Genomic DNA, 15,567 nt, shown 5'->3' with positions numbered 1-15,567 from the left:
ATGACGCAAAAGTTAGACAGGCGGTGGTGGTGCATGCCTTTAATCCCAGCACCTGGGAGGCAGAGCCAGGCAGATCTCTGTGAGTTCGAGGCCAGCCTGGTCTACTGAGTGAGATCCAGGACAGGCTCCAAAGCTACACAGAGAAACCCTGTCTCAAAAACCAAAAAAAAAAAAGTTATGATAATGTTTCACATCTTACCGCCACCACCACCACCACCACCACCCCCACTTTGTTTTGTTTTTTTCTGTTTGTTTTTGTTGTTGTTATTTTTTATGGGCGTTGGTGTTTTGCCTGCATGTATGTCTGTGTAAGGATGCTGGGTCCCCTGGAACTGGAGTTACAGACAGTTGTGAACGGCCATGTGGGTGCTGGGAATTGAACCTGGGTTCTCTGGAAGAACAGCTAATGCTCTTAACCGCTGAGCCATTTCTCAAGCCCATCCCTCTTTGGTTTTTCAAGACATGGTTTCCCTATGTAGCACTTGCTGTTCTGGAGCTCACTCTGTACAGCAGGCTGGCCTCAAACTCAGAGATCCACCTGCCTCTACCTCCCAAGTGCCAGATTAAAGGCCACCACTGCCCAGCAAATTCTCACATTTTTAATGCATGAATGGATATGTACTACATGCATGACTGTTCCCAAGGAGGTCAAAAGAGGGTGTTGGACACCATGGAACTCATTGTGAGCCACCACATGGGTACTGGAACTGAACCCCGATCCTCTCTATAAGAGCACCAAGTACTCTTGACCCCTGAGCCATCACTGCAGCCCCTAAATTTTTATTATTGTAATAAATTCTTTTGTAATTATATAATTTGAGACAAGTATAGTTGAGTAACTTCCATAGAAGCACACAGTTAGTAGGTTGCAAAACTAAGAGTAGAATTCACATGTTCTCTTTCTATACAGTGACTTATTTTCCCCTCTTCCTTTATTTCCTTACCCATCTCCTTAGTCTTCCTCTGAGTCCATTAATAAATGCTCAAAATAGTCTAGTTTTATGAATATACTTAAGAGTAAAAAATTAAGCAAAAATCAGTTTATCTCTTAACCCAACATTTCATGCACTCCCCATAGAGAGAACTCATACATCTGTATTCTTATTTTAAATTTTATTCATTTATGTTTTTATGTGTATAAGTGTTTTGTCTAAATGTATGTATATGCACCACATGTGTGCTTGATGCTCTCAGAAGCCAGAAGAGGGTGTCAGGTACCCTAGGACTGGAATTATAGAGGATTGTGAGCTACTATGTGGGTACTGGGAATTGAGCCCAGGTCCTCTGGAAGAGCAGCCAGTGCACTTAACCACTGGGACATGTTTCCAGCCCCTATAGTCTTATTTTGTATATATAGATAGATAGATAGATAGATAGATAGATAGATAGATAGATAGATAGATAGATAGATAGATATAGATAGATATAGATAGATAGATAGATAGATAGATAGATAGATAGATAGATAGATAGTATATAATTTAGTTTTGTGAGACTCCTAGAGAGAGATGTTTTAATTAATTAATTAAATTATTTATTGGGGTGGGGTAGCATACAAGTTGTTATTGTCAGAAGGACAGCTTGCCAGAATTGATTCTCTCCTCCCACCATGTGGTTCAGGGATCAAATTCAGGTCATCATACTTGGCAACAGGTGCTTTTACCCTCTAAACCATCCCACTGGCCCTACAAGTTCTTTTTTGAAGTATGAGGGGAGGATACTTACTACTCTATAAATTTGGTTGGGTTTTCTTTTGTTTGTTTGTTTGTTTGTTTCTGAGACAGGGTTTCTCTGTAAAACAGTCCTGGCTGTCCTGGAACTCATTCTGTAGCCTAGGTTGGCCTCGAACTCACAGAGATCCGCCTACCTCTGCCTCTTAAGTGCTGGGATTAAATTGGTTGGGTTTTCTTTTCACTTAAAAATAGCTTGGGATTCCTTCCATTTCTAGCCATCTATACTGCATGTTTGATTGCATGGCTATGCTGTAATTAATTATATATTCCTCTATTGAGACAGGGTATTTTTATGTTTTCTCTTATTAGAATGATGTAGTGAACATCCTTGTACTGTATATATGAATAAGAATTTCTCTAGACTACTAAAGGAAACATTCCTAGATCAAATGGTACTCTGATACAGCCTATTAACCCTTAAAAATCCTATTCATGTTTTCATTACATGTTCACTAACTAGGGAGCAGAGGAAGACCTGAGTGAGTAAAGTCCTGAATGGATGTGTATTTTGACATGACAGCTTGTGGAGGACTCTAAGACTAGTTAGCCCATGGGAAATAGGCAAAGTTTTGAACCATGTGAGCTAGGCTCAAGAGAAATGCCAAAGCTTTTCTTGAGGCCAAGTATGTGTGTTTATGGATGATTAATCAGTGTGTGCAAAGACCAGCAACTGTGGCTTCCTCCTCCTGTGTGTTTACAGCCTGATACTGCTCACCTACAGAGACCTCCTGCTGAGACTAGCTAAACCCCAACCACCACCCTGTGCTGCCCTACTGAACCTGTGAAGTTCCAGGATAATGCCAGAGAGCCCCACCTGATCCTAGCTCCACTGTCAGTGTGCTTTCTATCCCTTGGCCCTTTCTTCCCTCCCTTGTTGTTAGGGACCCAAGCAGGGCAGGATGGCAGCCAACAACAGGAGTCAGTTTACACTTACAGTACGGCGTGATTTTCTTTTGTGTTTATGAAGACTATAATTTCATTTCTGCTTACTTCAGAATCTTCCATTAAAAAGGTTTATATAACTCAATGATTTTCTTTTTTCAATTTAAAAAGCATTTCCTGGGGGCTGGAGAGATGGCTCAGAGGTTGAGAGCACTGGCTGCTCTTCCAGAGATCCTGAGTTCAATTCCCAGCAAGCACATGGTGGCTCACAACCATTTACAATGAGATCTGGTTCCCTCTTCTGGCCTGCATCCATGCAGGCAGAAGAAATAATTCTTTTTAAAAAAATAAAAAAAGCCGGGCAGTGGTGGTGCACACCTTTAATCCCAGCACTCGGGAGGCAGAGCCAGGCGAATCTTTGTGAGTTCGAGGCCAGCCTGGTTTACAAAGTGAGATCTAGGACAGGCTCCAAGGCTACACAGAGAAACCCTGTCTCGAAAAAACAAAAAACAAAATAAAAATAAAATTAAATTAATAAAATAAAATTATTTCCTATTATATACATTAAAAAAATAATTTATCAGAGTAATATATTTATATTACAAAATAGTCCTCTTTGTCCTTTATGTTTTCTGCCTTGAATTCCACTTTATTTCCAATTAGTATTGTTAGCCATTTTTTCTTTTTATTAACACTTGGCTAGTGTGTTTGTTTGTCTTTTAGAAGCCTCTTTTATTTTGGACATACTTTTTAAAATTTTTATTACATTTCTGTGTGGTATGTGTGAGCAGGGAGAAGTCAGACGTCAGGAATCTGTTCTCTCCTTGCAGTGTGGGCCCTGGACTCAGACTTATCAGGCTTAGCAGCAAGCACCCCTACCTGCCGAGCCATATCACCAGCCCCATTAGACCTATCTCTTATGGGCAATATACATATTTATTGGTTTTGAGGGGTTTTTTTATATTTGATCAAAAATATTTTAATAAGGAAATTTAGCCCATTTGTATTTATTTCTGACAAAAAACAGCCAGGTAGTGGTGGTGCATGCCTTTAGTTCCAGCACTCAGGAGGCAGAAGAAAGTGCATCTTTATGAGTTTGATTTTTTTTTTTTTCTTTTTTTTTGAGACCAGCTTGGTCTACACAGTGAGTTCCAGGACATCCAGGGCTACCCAGAAAAACCCTGTCTCAAAAAAAAAAAAAAAAAAAAAATAGAAAACATATATAAGTTCCTGGTTTGGTACCAAAAGTAAAATTTTAATCAATGAACAGGTATTTTCTAGACACTATAATAGCCACGGCTAATTATGCATCATTTAAAATTTAATTGTTTTATTCATACCATTTCAGACTCTGGCCCTCTTGGAGGAAGAGGAAGATATAAACCAAATCACAGATTACTTCTCTTATGAACACTTCTATGTCATATATTGTAAATTCTGGGAACTAGATGGTGATCATGACCTGTACATCAGCCAGGATGACCTATCTCGATACAATGACCAGGGTGAGTGATTCTATAGATGCTAAAACTAAACCTTTTTTTAAAGTTGTATAAATTATCTCCCCTCGTTATAAGAAGTTTCCTTTCTTAAATTCTATTAGTAAGTCTCTTTATATGGTCAATAATTTTTAAATGAGAATGAACAAAGATAAATGTGTTCATTTGTTCACTGTAGGCCAGGCTGGCCTTGAACTCAGAGAGAGCTACCTACCTGTGCCCCTCTGGTGCTGGGGTTAAAGGTGTGTACCACCATGCCTAGCCAAAGGTAATTGCTTAAACTTTTAAGAGGCCAGAGAAGAAGTTTGGAGGTGAGTAAGTAACCACAGTTTTAAAAGTAGGAGATCTTTGCAGTAATATGTATCATTAAGATGATCAAATACACATGCAAATCTGTTTTAAAACCTCCTCGCTTAATAATATTTCTAGTAGAGCTACAAATGAAATTTCTTTTTTCTTTTTTTTCCCCCCTTTTCTATGGGTCTCACTATGTTCCCTTGGCTGGTCTGGAACTCACTATGAAAATCAAGCTGGCCTGCCGCAGATTTCATTTTCAAGGACTCATAAAAATTGACTTTTCGTGGGGGTGGCTACAGACATGGCTCAGTGGTTAAGAGCACTTGCTACTCTTACAGAGTATCTGAGTTTGGTTCCCAGCACCCACATTGTGCAGTTCATAACCTCCTCTCTCTCGGGTTCCTGAGGTTCTCATGACCTCTCTAGTCTCTGAGGGCATGTGCACTCACATGCTTGTACCCACACACAGACAGACCCAGAGACTTAAAATAAACCTTTTTTTAAAGCTTACTTTTTAATTTTAACTCCAGAAAGGTATTTTGTCTACAGATGAATTTCACTGTTTTCTTCTGCTAAAAAAGAAAGTTTACATATCACATTTTTAGGCTTAGGTTTTATTTTCCTTTTTATAAAGTTGGAACTTAGTACCAACTAATTTGTAATTCTTTCCTTTTTTGAAAATTTCAATCATGTGAGTGTGTGTGTGTGTGTGTGTGCGCGCGCGTGCGCGCGCGTGCACACGCACACACGCACACACGCACACAGGTATACTCATGCTACAGCACTCATGTGGAAGTCAGAGAACAACTTAAGAGAGTTAGTTCTCGCCTTCCACCATGTGAGCTCCAGGGATCAAACTCAGGTCACTAAGTGCCTTTATACACTCAGCCACCTTGTTGGTCCCTGATATGTAGTAATCTTAACTAAGTGCCAAGATATATTGATTCATTCTTCTTTCATAAGATCATCTTTATTCTGTCTTTAAATATCTTCCCAGCAATTTTTAAATCATACTTTTGTCCTTTTAGAGATAGCATAGAAGAAATCTTTAGTGAGCTAAATTTTGTTTATCATTTGGTATATCTCTAATGGGATGTGTGTGACAAGCCCCACTTCATGAATGACTGATTTTTACAGTGCTGGAGATTAATCCTGGGACATCATATATGCTTGGCAAATGCTCTATCATTAAGCTGTGTCTCCACCCTATAAGCTCGTTTTGTCTGGTAATCAAGTTTCATAGAGCTTTGCACATTTAAGAAACAGGTTTGGTTTGGTTTGACTTGGTTTTTGAGCTAAGCACAGTGGCCCAGGCTTATAGTCTCAGATACTGAAGAAGCTGAAGCAGGAGGATTTCTGTAGCATAGTATTTGGAAGCCAGCCTGGGAAACATAGACCCTGTCTGAGCAGGGAGGGTGGAAAAACCAGCAGAGTTCTCTCTCGAATTCTTGGGTGCCAAGCAGGAATCATGGGCAAATCCTCAAATGTACTTATTTGATAAACATGTTAGTGTTTTGCCTTCCTCCTTCAAGTAGTCAATCTGTCATTGGATTAACAAAGATTAATATATTCATAAGGGTCTCAGGTCAGCTGTAGCTATACACCTTCCTGTTAATCCAGAGATCTTACACAACCCATGGACTCTAAAGCCCCCTCTCCTGGTCTTACTGCCATTATTTCCAGATACTATATGTACCGATTGAATTGATGTTAATGGCGTGGTGAAGAGAACATTAAACTCTGCCTTTTTTTTTTTTTTTTAAGATCTGAAACTCACAGAGATCCACCTGACTCTACCTCCCGAGTGCTGGGATTAAAAGCATGTGCCAACACCGCCCGGCAAACTTGGCATTTTTGTCCATTCACCAAATTCTGCTTTAGACCAGTCTTTAGTATTTGGATAATAAACCTTCCAAAGTTAAAACAACCTTTTTTAAAAGATGGTAGGGAGCAGGAGTGCTGGCGCAGCAGTTAAGAACACTTAACTGCTCTTGCAGAGGACCTGGGCTCCATTCCCACCACCTACATAGCAGCTCACAAATGTCTGTAACTCCAGTGCCAGGGGATTTGATACCCTCTTTTGGCCTCCACAGGCACCAGGCACTCAATGATGCATATACATACATGCGGGCCAAACACTCATACATAGAAAGTAAAAATAAATAAACTGGCTTAAAGATGTTAGCATTAGAATTTAATATTTTTGCTGTTTCTATATACCCTTCTTATTTCTCTCTAGTATAAAATATTTACTCATTAACTCAAAGTTCAGCAAAGTACAGAGACTGTAGAGACTTTTGTATATGCCAGGCATGACTTATCTTGACACAAGTATTTCTAATTTTCCTAGCCAAATTGACTTACATGTTGACTATACCTAACTCTAAAAAGAATAGATGATGGGCGCTGCTAACCCTTGGTTGAATTCCTTGGTAGTCGTGAAATGTTAGTATGCATTCCATTGCCTGGGGTACTTGTTAAAAGAACAGATCTAGAGATCCCTGGGCCTTGCCTTGCCTCTCCTCTCTCCCCTCCCCTCCCTTCTCCTGTCTGCCTCCTTCTTCTATCTTCCTTCCTCCTTCTTCCCTCCTCCTCCTCTTACTTTCTCTCTCTCTCTCTCTCTCTCTCTCTCTCTCTCTCTCTCTCTCTCTCTCCCTCCCTCCCTCCCTCCCTCCCTCTCTCTTTTTCTCTCTCTCATTCACTTTCTTGCCCCCCCCTCTTCTGGCTATTTTGAATCTATAAAGGTATACTGCTATACATTTTCTAGGGTATGTCATCAAAAACAAACACATTATCTGAAGATATAATTGTTACTGAGGATGTAGCTCAGTGCTAGGTTGCTTGCCTAGCATGTGCAAAGTCCTGGGTTCAGTCCCCCAGTAGAACCAATAACAACAACAAGCCATTATGTGTCTGTAAATAAAACTTACTGATGGAATTTCTTTAAAATGTTATATCTGAGACTCTTACAGAATGAGAATTTAAGAAAAGTATGTTTATGGTATGTCTTGATATGTTTTTAAAAGCTGCTTTGAAGCATTCTCCATCGTTTTACTTTGTTTCATTTTACATTATTTCAGAAGCTGTACATCAGTTTCCCTTTAATTTAATGCTAGGATAAAATTTGTCTTGTTTTAGAAAATTGGTTTTGTTTTATTGAATAACAAAATCAATACAAATTCTGTGTATTTTTGTCTTAGTTGTCCGGATGTTCTGAATTAACTTAGAACTCAACCATATAAATAACTAAACAGATGTAAGATACATTCATTTGCCTGTTCTTTTTTTAAATTAGTGATTGATACTTTAAACCTACCTCATTCTTCTAAAAAGTATAAATTATGCCTAAATAAGAATGTAGGATCTAGGCAGACAAAATTCCTGCACAAATAGGGGTGGGGGCCCCAAGGTCCCACCCTTCACAGAGGAGATTTTGGTGGTTGATCATTAGTGAGGGAGGAAGATTCACTCTCTTGGGTATCTTGCCCATGCCCCCATGGAATCCCCACACACATGTGCATATGGGAAGCACATGGACTCATGGGTTTAATAACCAAAAACAGAGGCCATGGAATAGGGAGAGAGACAGACTAAGAGAAAGTTGGCATAGAGAGGTAACAGTGGATGGATAGGCTCAAAATACATTATATGAATATATGAAATTTTCAATGAATAAACTTTATTTTTTAAAAGAATTGAGGGGTTGGGGATGTGACTGAGTTGATGGAGTGTTTGACTAGCATATACAGGCCTATGTTTGATTTCCAGCACCACATAAACTGTGTACAATGGTGCATACCTATAATCCCAGCTCTTGGTGGTAGAAGCAGGAAGATCAGAAGTTCAAGGTCATCCTCAGTTATATAGCAAATAGAGTTCATCCTGGGATATATTTTAAAAAAAAAAAAAAAAAAAACTGTCTCACAAAAAGAAAATTTAAATGGTTGATATTCTCACTGTGGAAGATGTTTATGGTTTAGCTTTAACTTTAGCAAATGAAAACAAATTTGTCAGGAATTTTTCTAACTAATTCTTATTTACATTTAGCTTCATCAAGTAGAATTATTGAAAGAATATTTTCGGGAGCAGTAACAAGGTATGAAAAGTTTAAATTTTGAATTTTATTTAGTGAGCTAGCAATAAGTAATAGAAAAATGAAATAAAACAATTTGAGTTTCAAAATGAATTATACTATTGCTGCAATCTCATTTTTGCAAAGCTTTTTGTATAATTTAGCAGAGCTACTAAGTCAAATTATATCTAAAACATATACAATCATGGCTTAATAAAAGACAGTAATTCCTTAATATTAGTACAATGCCTAAATATAAGTAACAATATCTAATCCCATTGATTATCAGGTTAAAAACCAGGGCCAGACCTAGTGGCATGAGCCTGTAATCTTCAGATAGTAGGCTAAGGCAGGATGCTCACAAACTGAAGCTTTCTTGGGCCATATAGTCAGTTCAAAGTCTGCCTAGGCAATTTAATAAGACCTTGTTTCAAAAAATTAAAAGTAAGCTGGACATGGTGGCACATGCCTTTAATCCCAACACTTTGGAGACATATAAGCAGGTGGATCTCTGTAAGTTCAAGACCAGCCTGGTCTACATACTGAGTTCCAGCCCCTAAAGGCTACATACTGAGACCCTGTCTCACACAAATTAGTTAGTTAACTAAATAATAAATATAAAGTAAAGAGAAGTAAGGATGTAACTCAGTGGTAGAGTACTTGCTTGCCCTGTATTAGGCTTTAAGTTCAAACTCTAATACCACAAAAGCAGCACAATTGATTTTTTTTTTTTCATTTAGGCAAATGTCTTCTAGTTTCACCTTGTAGGCCTTGGAAAATAAGACAGGCCTCAAAGGAGTTACATTTTCTGAACTATCCAGCTTGATGAGGAATCCATCATTTTCTTCTTTATTTAGTAAATTTCTAAAGAGTGATGTTACTTTATTTCTTAATTGCTCAGGAAATTTGATAACCATGTGTTTTCTTCAGAGGGAAAACAGTACAGAAAGAGGGAAGAATGAGTTATGCAGATTTTGTTTGGTTTTTGATTTCTGAGGAAGACAAACGGAGCCCTACCAGGTAAGTTTTTGTTGTCAAGATGTAAACACATGCACCAAGCTTGGAAAGAGCATGGTGTATACCTAGTAAACTGACCTGCCCTAGTCATAGCAGGATATGTTGGAGTGTCTCTGTCTTCATAGAGCTCAGTCTAAGAAAGCAGAGGCACAGAACAAACCATGGTCATGGTGCCTCAAGGGAAGAGCTATTACCCACATAAAGGTAAAATGAAGCATACTCTTTCCAAGAGAGAGAAATAGAATTGGTGAGTATTTATACAGAGTGTAGAATAGATTCTGTAAATTTTAGTTCTTTCATAATCTGCACTAGTTTTAGAGTAAATTGAAGAAAGAAGGAAAAGCAAATCAAGGGACTAAAGAGATGGCTCAGTGTATAAAGCCCTCCCATGCTTGAGGACCAGAGTTCAAATCCCCAGCACTTACATAAAAGCCAAGAAGGTGTGAGGGCCCCACCTGTAATTCCAGTGCTCAGGAGATAGAGACAGTGGATTCTCAGGGCAGGCTGGCTAGCTATACCACCTGAATGAGTGAGACCCAGGTTTACCAAGAGACTCTCCCTCAGTAAATAAACTGGAGAGCACTTGGGAAAGACACCTGGCATCACCTCTGACATGCTTGTACAAACGTGTACTTTCCACCTACATATGCATGTGAACATACCAAAAAAAAGCATTGTGGCTAGTATGTAAGATCTCAGCCTCATGCTCCCAGTTGAGATCATCACTCCCTTTCCTTAGCACTCTCAAACATGCCTTGATTTGTAGTGTGAATTTACATATCTTTCTATCCACTACTGTTTGCTGGTTAAGCCAAAGATCTAAGTCTCTCTCAAAAAGGACCTCTTGCCTATAAAATAATGTTCTATACAGTTTCTGCTAAGTACCAAGGAAGAAGGCAGGTGATACATGCCTTGATGCCAATGTGGAGTCTTCATATTGGTTCAAAAGTTATTGAAGGGACTAGAGAGATGGTTATACAGGTAAGAGCACTTTCTGCTTTTCCAGGTGACTGGGGTTCGATTCCCAGCACCCACCCACATGGCAGCTCACAACTATCTGTAACTCCAGTCCCAAGAGATCCAATGCCCTCTTCTAGCCTCTAGAGCAGAGGTTCTCAACCTGTGTGTTACAGCCCTTTCAGGGTCCAAAGGGTCCCATATCAGATAGCCTGCATAGCAGATATTTCCATTATGATTCATAACAGTAGCAAAGTTATAGTTATGAAATGGCAACAAAAATAATTTTATGGCTGGGGGTCACCACTGATGCCGAACTTAGTGCGGAAACCCGATTGGCATAGCGCACTACAGCCCAGAACTCCTGGACTCAAGCGATCCTCCTGTCTCAGCTTCCCGAGTAGCTGGGACTACAGGCGTGCGGAACCTGGAAAGAAGCCCTCCAGCAACACACCACACCATGAGGAACTGTATTAAAGGGCCACAGCATTAGGAAGGTTGAGAACCACTCCTCTAAAGACACCAGGCATGATGTGGTACACAGACATAGTTAATTGAAATTTTAAGTATTGAAATATTTAGTATAATGTGAATAAATAATTGAAATAGAAAAATAAGCTAGGCATGATGATACATGTCTTTAATCCCAGCACATGGGAGGCAGAGGTAGTTGCATCTCTGTGAGTTTGAGGCCAGTCTTGTCCACATAGAGAGTTCCAGGCCAGCCAGGGCTACATAGTAAGACTCTGTCTCAAAACAAAAACAAACAGGTAGAGAGCAATAAAAGAAGATACCTGAGGTCAGTCTTTGGCCTCTGCGCACGCGCACGCATACACACACACACACACACACACACACACACACACACACACACACAGAAAAAGAGAGATTTATTAGTAGATATGATCATAAAAATGAAACATGACCTTCCAAAAATACTAATTGGTTTAAAGGTACAAAAAGAAAAAAGGGGAAAGCGTGAAAAACAATAGGTCATGTAAATAAGAGCAGTAAATATGGTTATGCTGATATAAAGAAAAAATAGACTTTAATAAAATTTTAGAGACAAAGACATGTTTATATGACAAGTAGGACAATCTAACATATTGTAATTATAAAGATATATTCACCTAGCCAGGAAGTGGTGGTGCACACCTTTAATGCCAGCACTCAGGAGGCAGAGGTAGGTAGATCTCTAGAGTTCGAGGCCAGCCTGGTCTAAAGTTTCAGGCCAGAAACTTGAAAGAAAAATAAAGTATTACAGAAGTAATACTTTCACTTAATAAGAATTCACAGTTATTATTGGAGACTTAAATATCCTACCATCAATAATGATCAACCAACTATGAAGCTCAACAAGGAAATAGAGGTTGTAAATGATACCATAACACTAGCCAAAACTATAGCCTTCTAGATCTAACAGACACCTATACAACACTTCACTCAAAACCAGCTGAAGTGCACATGGAACATTTGCAAGAAGAGTGAGGGTATGGGATAGACAAAAAGGCATTCTCAGTAAATACTTTAGAGTGAAATTAGGGACAGGGGATGTAGCTAGGTTTGTAGAATGCTTGCCTAGCACACACACAAAGCTCTGGGTTCTATCACCAGCACTACATAAAACAGGCGTAATGTATGCTTATAATCCCAAAGATCAGAAGTTTAAGGTCATCCTTGGCTATATATCAAGTTTAGACTGTACTATATAAAACCATGTATTTAATTTTTTAAAAGGCACAGAGGATGTCTTCTGGATAAGATGGTGACTTAGAAGACTCGTTTGAGGTCTGGGCAAGGTGGTACACTTTTAATCCTAGCACTTGGGAGACAAAAGAAGGAGATCTCTGAGTTCAAGGCCAGCCTTGTCTACACAGGAGCCTCCAGGGCTATACAGAGAGACCCTGTCTCAAAAACCAAAAAAGCTGTATCTGAGTGAGTTAGGAAAACAAAAGGAAATTATATCACATGTCAACTACTATTACCATCTCCCTGACTCATTCGTTAATACACACATGAACTCCCACGACCAGGCTTGCTCCCCACTGCCACAGAAGGGAACATGACCAAGGATAGGGATTCAGACCAGTCTTAAGGGCATCTTCAAGGTATCTCCTAGAGAATGTATCATTTTGAAAAATACCAAATCATATATAAAGGCAGGCACATCAGAATAACATGATTTCTCAATAGACAAAGGGGTTTGGAATAATGTATTTCAAGTTCTGAAAAGACCACAGCTGCCAACCCAGACTACTATTCTCAGCACATCTGTCATAATTGATGGCAAATGATCTTCCATGACAAAAGCAGGCTAAAGGAACAACTAAGCCAACCCTACAGAGGATAACAGAAGGAATTCTTCATCCTTAAAATAATAAACACACCAGAGAGGCTGGGGGGAGGGGGGGATAAATGATGCTAGAAAGTAGATAATGCAAATGAAGATTAGGGAAAGACTACACCTACAAAATCAACAAATGACAGGAATTAATACACACTTTTTTAACCTTTTTAAAAATTTTATTTGTGGTGTTTTTTTTTTATTTTTTTATACAGGGTCTTGTAGCTAGAGTTTTCCTGCCTTGCCCACAGTCAGGACAAATCTTTGTCACCTGCCAGTATGGTGATATTTTATTTGTACTGAAATGTGATTTTAATTTTATGTTAATAAATAAAGTTGCCCTGGGGTCAGAGCTATTAGAGCCATAGCAAGAGCTTGGTGGTTAGAAGAGCTAGGTAGATTTCTGTGTGTTCAGGGATACAGCCAGTATTGGAGACATATGCCTTTAAGACCTGGAGGGCGGTACTTACAGGCAGTGATGAGGCAGTCATGTGGTTGGGTTTAGAACCAATGAGAAGGCAGAACAGAAAGACTATTTAAACACAGACAAACAGGAAGTAGCTCTCTCTCGGGGAAGTTAGGAGCACTGCAGGAGGTAAGATTTTATCTCTAAGCTCTGACCTCTCGGCTTTCTCTTTTACATTGGCTCTGTGTTTCTTATTTTAATAAGACGATTGGTTACATCTACACGCCAGTCCCACAGCCGCTCAGACCCAACCAAGTAAACACAGAGACTTATATTGCTTACAAACTGTATGGCCGTGGCAGGCTTCTTGCTAACTGTTCTTTTATCTTAAATTAACCCATTTCTATAAATCTATACCTTGCCACATGGCTGGTGGCTTACTGGCGTCTTTACATGCTGCTTGTCCTGGCGGTGGCTGCAGTGTCTCTCCTTCCTTCTTCCTGTTTCCCCCAATTCTCCTCTCCTTGTCCCACCTATACTTCCTGTCTGGTCACTGGCCATCAGTGTTTTATTTATATAGAATGATATCAACAGCAGGGTCTCACTATGTACCCCAGCTTAGCTCTGGTCTACTGCAATTAAAGGTGGGCACAGCCATAATGGGTCTTATTCTTCACTACAACCTTGTCCCCCAAGACAAGGATTCTCTGTGAAGCCCTGGCTGTCCTCAAACTCGATCTGTAGATGAGGCTAGTCTCAAATTCAGAAATCTGTCGGTTTCCTGAGGGCTGGCTGGTATTAAAGGCATGCACTACCAGGAGCAGCTGGATATTTACGTAATCTTAAAGTATTATTCTAGAGACAATTATTAATGGCAAAGAAAAATAATTATTTTAGAGAATGAAGATTTGGTAGTTACTATTTTAACAAAAGGGCCAAAGCATTTTCAGTAATGGGAGAAATATATCAAATGTCTCCTGATCAGGAGAAGAAATAATTTCAGGGACATTCCTGGCAGATATGTATAACCTGACTCTAATCATGAGAATGTAATACACACTTTTCTATAATAATTCTGAATATTAATGACCTCAATTTCCCAATCAAAAGACAAAAAAAAAAATAACAGAATGGATCCAAAACATGATCCATCTATTTGTTGCCTCCTAAACAGATGGGAAAGGGAATTCCAAACAAATGAAACAGGAAAACAAGCAGATATCCCTAATCTAGTAGATATCAAACACTAACCAGCCAGAAGAAATAAAGTTTAGTAGATACTGGTTAAAGGAACAATCTATCAAGAAATTACAATCTAAACACATATACACTGAACGCAGGTGCACCCAGTTTCATAAATACTACTAAACAGAGGCAGAAGCTCAGCACATAAAAATACATGCTTCTCTTGCAGAGAATCTAGTTCCAGCCTCCAGCACCCATGTGGTAGCTCACAATCATTCTTAGTTACAGTTCCAGAGGATCGGATACCCTTCTAGCCTCCAAGGGCACCGAGCACATATTGCTGCACATACTGTGTGCAGGCAAAACACACATAAAATAAAAATAAAATCTTTTTAAGATAACAAGGTATAGAGAGATGGCTTTGTGGTTTAAGAGCAACTCCTTCTCTTCCAGAGGCCTGAGTTGAATCCAGCACTTATGTCAGGTGCTCACAGCTGCCTATAATTCCAGAGGAGAACCACGTCCCCTTCTGGCCTCTGCCATTACCCACACACATATGACATACACTCACAAGCCACACAGATGCATGTAAAGAATAAATATTTTTAAATACATACATAGATGGAGTTAAATGACATCATACACTAAATGTTTCTAACAAACATTTACAAAACATTCCATCCAACCATTACAGAATATACATTCTTCTCAACAGCTTGTGGTACTTTGTCTAAAACAGATTATATATTACTACATAAAGCAAGTCTTAAGCAACATAGGAAAATTGAAATAACTTTTTGTATTCTATCTGCCCACATGAAATAAAGCTAGAAATCAATAGCAAGAGAATCTATTAAAAAATGATTTAAATTTGTGGAGATTAAACACTATTGGATGATGAGTGAGTAACTGAAGAAATAAACCAAAAAACTTCCTGGAATGGGATGAAAATTCATAGAACATAGCAAAACCTATGGGGTGCAAAAAGAAAGGACATTTATGATTCTAAGGGCCTAAAATTAAAAAAAAAAAAAAAAAAGATCTTAAGACCTTCGAAAGGCAAAAGCATTAAAAGGAAATAAACCATCAAAATCAGGACAGAAATTAATGACAAAGATGAAAATACAAAAAAAAATGGATGAAAGAACTGATTCTTTGAAAAGAAAAACAATATT

At 38.9% G+C, this 15,567-nt stretch overlaps 1 protein-coding gene across 2 annotated transcripts in view; it reads left to right on the top strand.

The window, feature by feature from the left end:
* Ppp2r3a (protein phosphatase 2 regulatory subunit B''alpha) overlaps window positions 1–15,567 on the top strand; it is a 115,364-nt gene that overhangs the window by 80,431 nt on the left and 19,366 nt on the right. For both annotated transcript variants that reach the window (XM_028869944.2, XM_028869945.2), the window contains exons 7-9: window positions 3,964–4,120; window positions 8,459–8,507; window positions 9,414–9,503. In XM_028869944.2, the coding sequence (XP_028725777.1) occupies window positions 3,964–4,120; window positions 8,459–8,507; window positions 9,414–9,503 (296 nt within the window). The remainder of the gene's footprint in view (window positions 1–3,963; window positions 4,121–8,458; window positions 8,508–9,413; window positions 9,504–15,567) is intronic.

The sequence above is a fragment of the Peromyscus leucopus genome, chromosome 7 (genome assembly GCF_004664715.2).
Source record: "Peromyscus leucopus breed LL Stock chromosome 7, UCI_PerLeu_2.1, whole genome shotgun sequence".
In the NCBI taxonomy this organism is placed as follows: Eukaryota; Metazoa; Chordata; class Mammalia; order Rodentia; family Cricetidae; genus Peromyscus; species Peromyscus leucopus.
The sequence above is the reverse complement of the archived record's forward strand: the minus strand, read 5'-3'. Positions and strand labels throughout refer to the sequence as shown.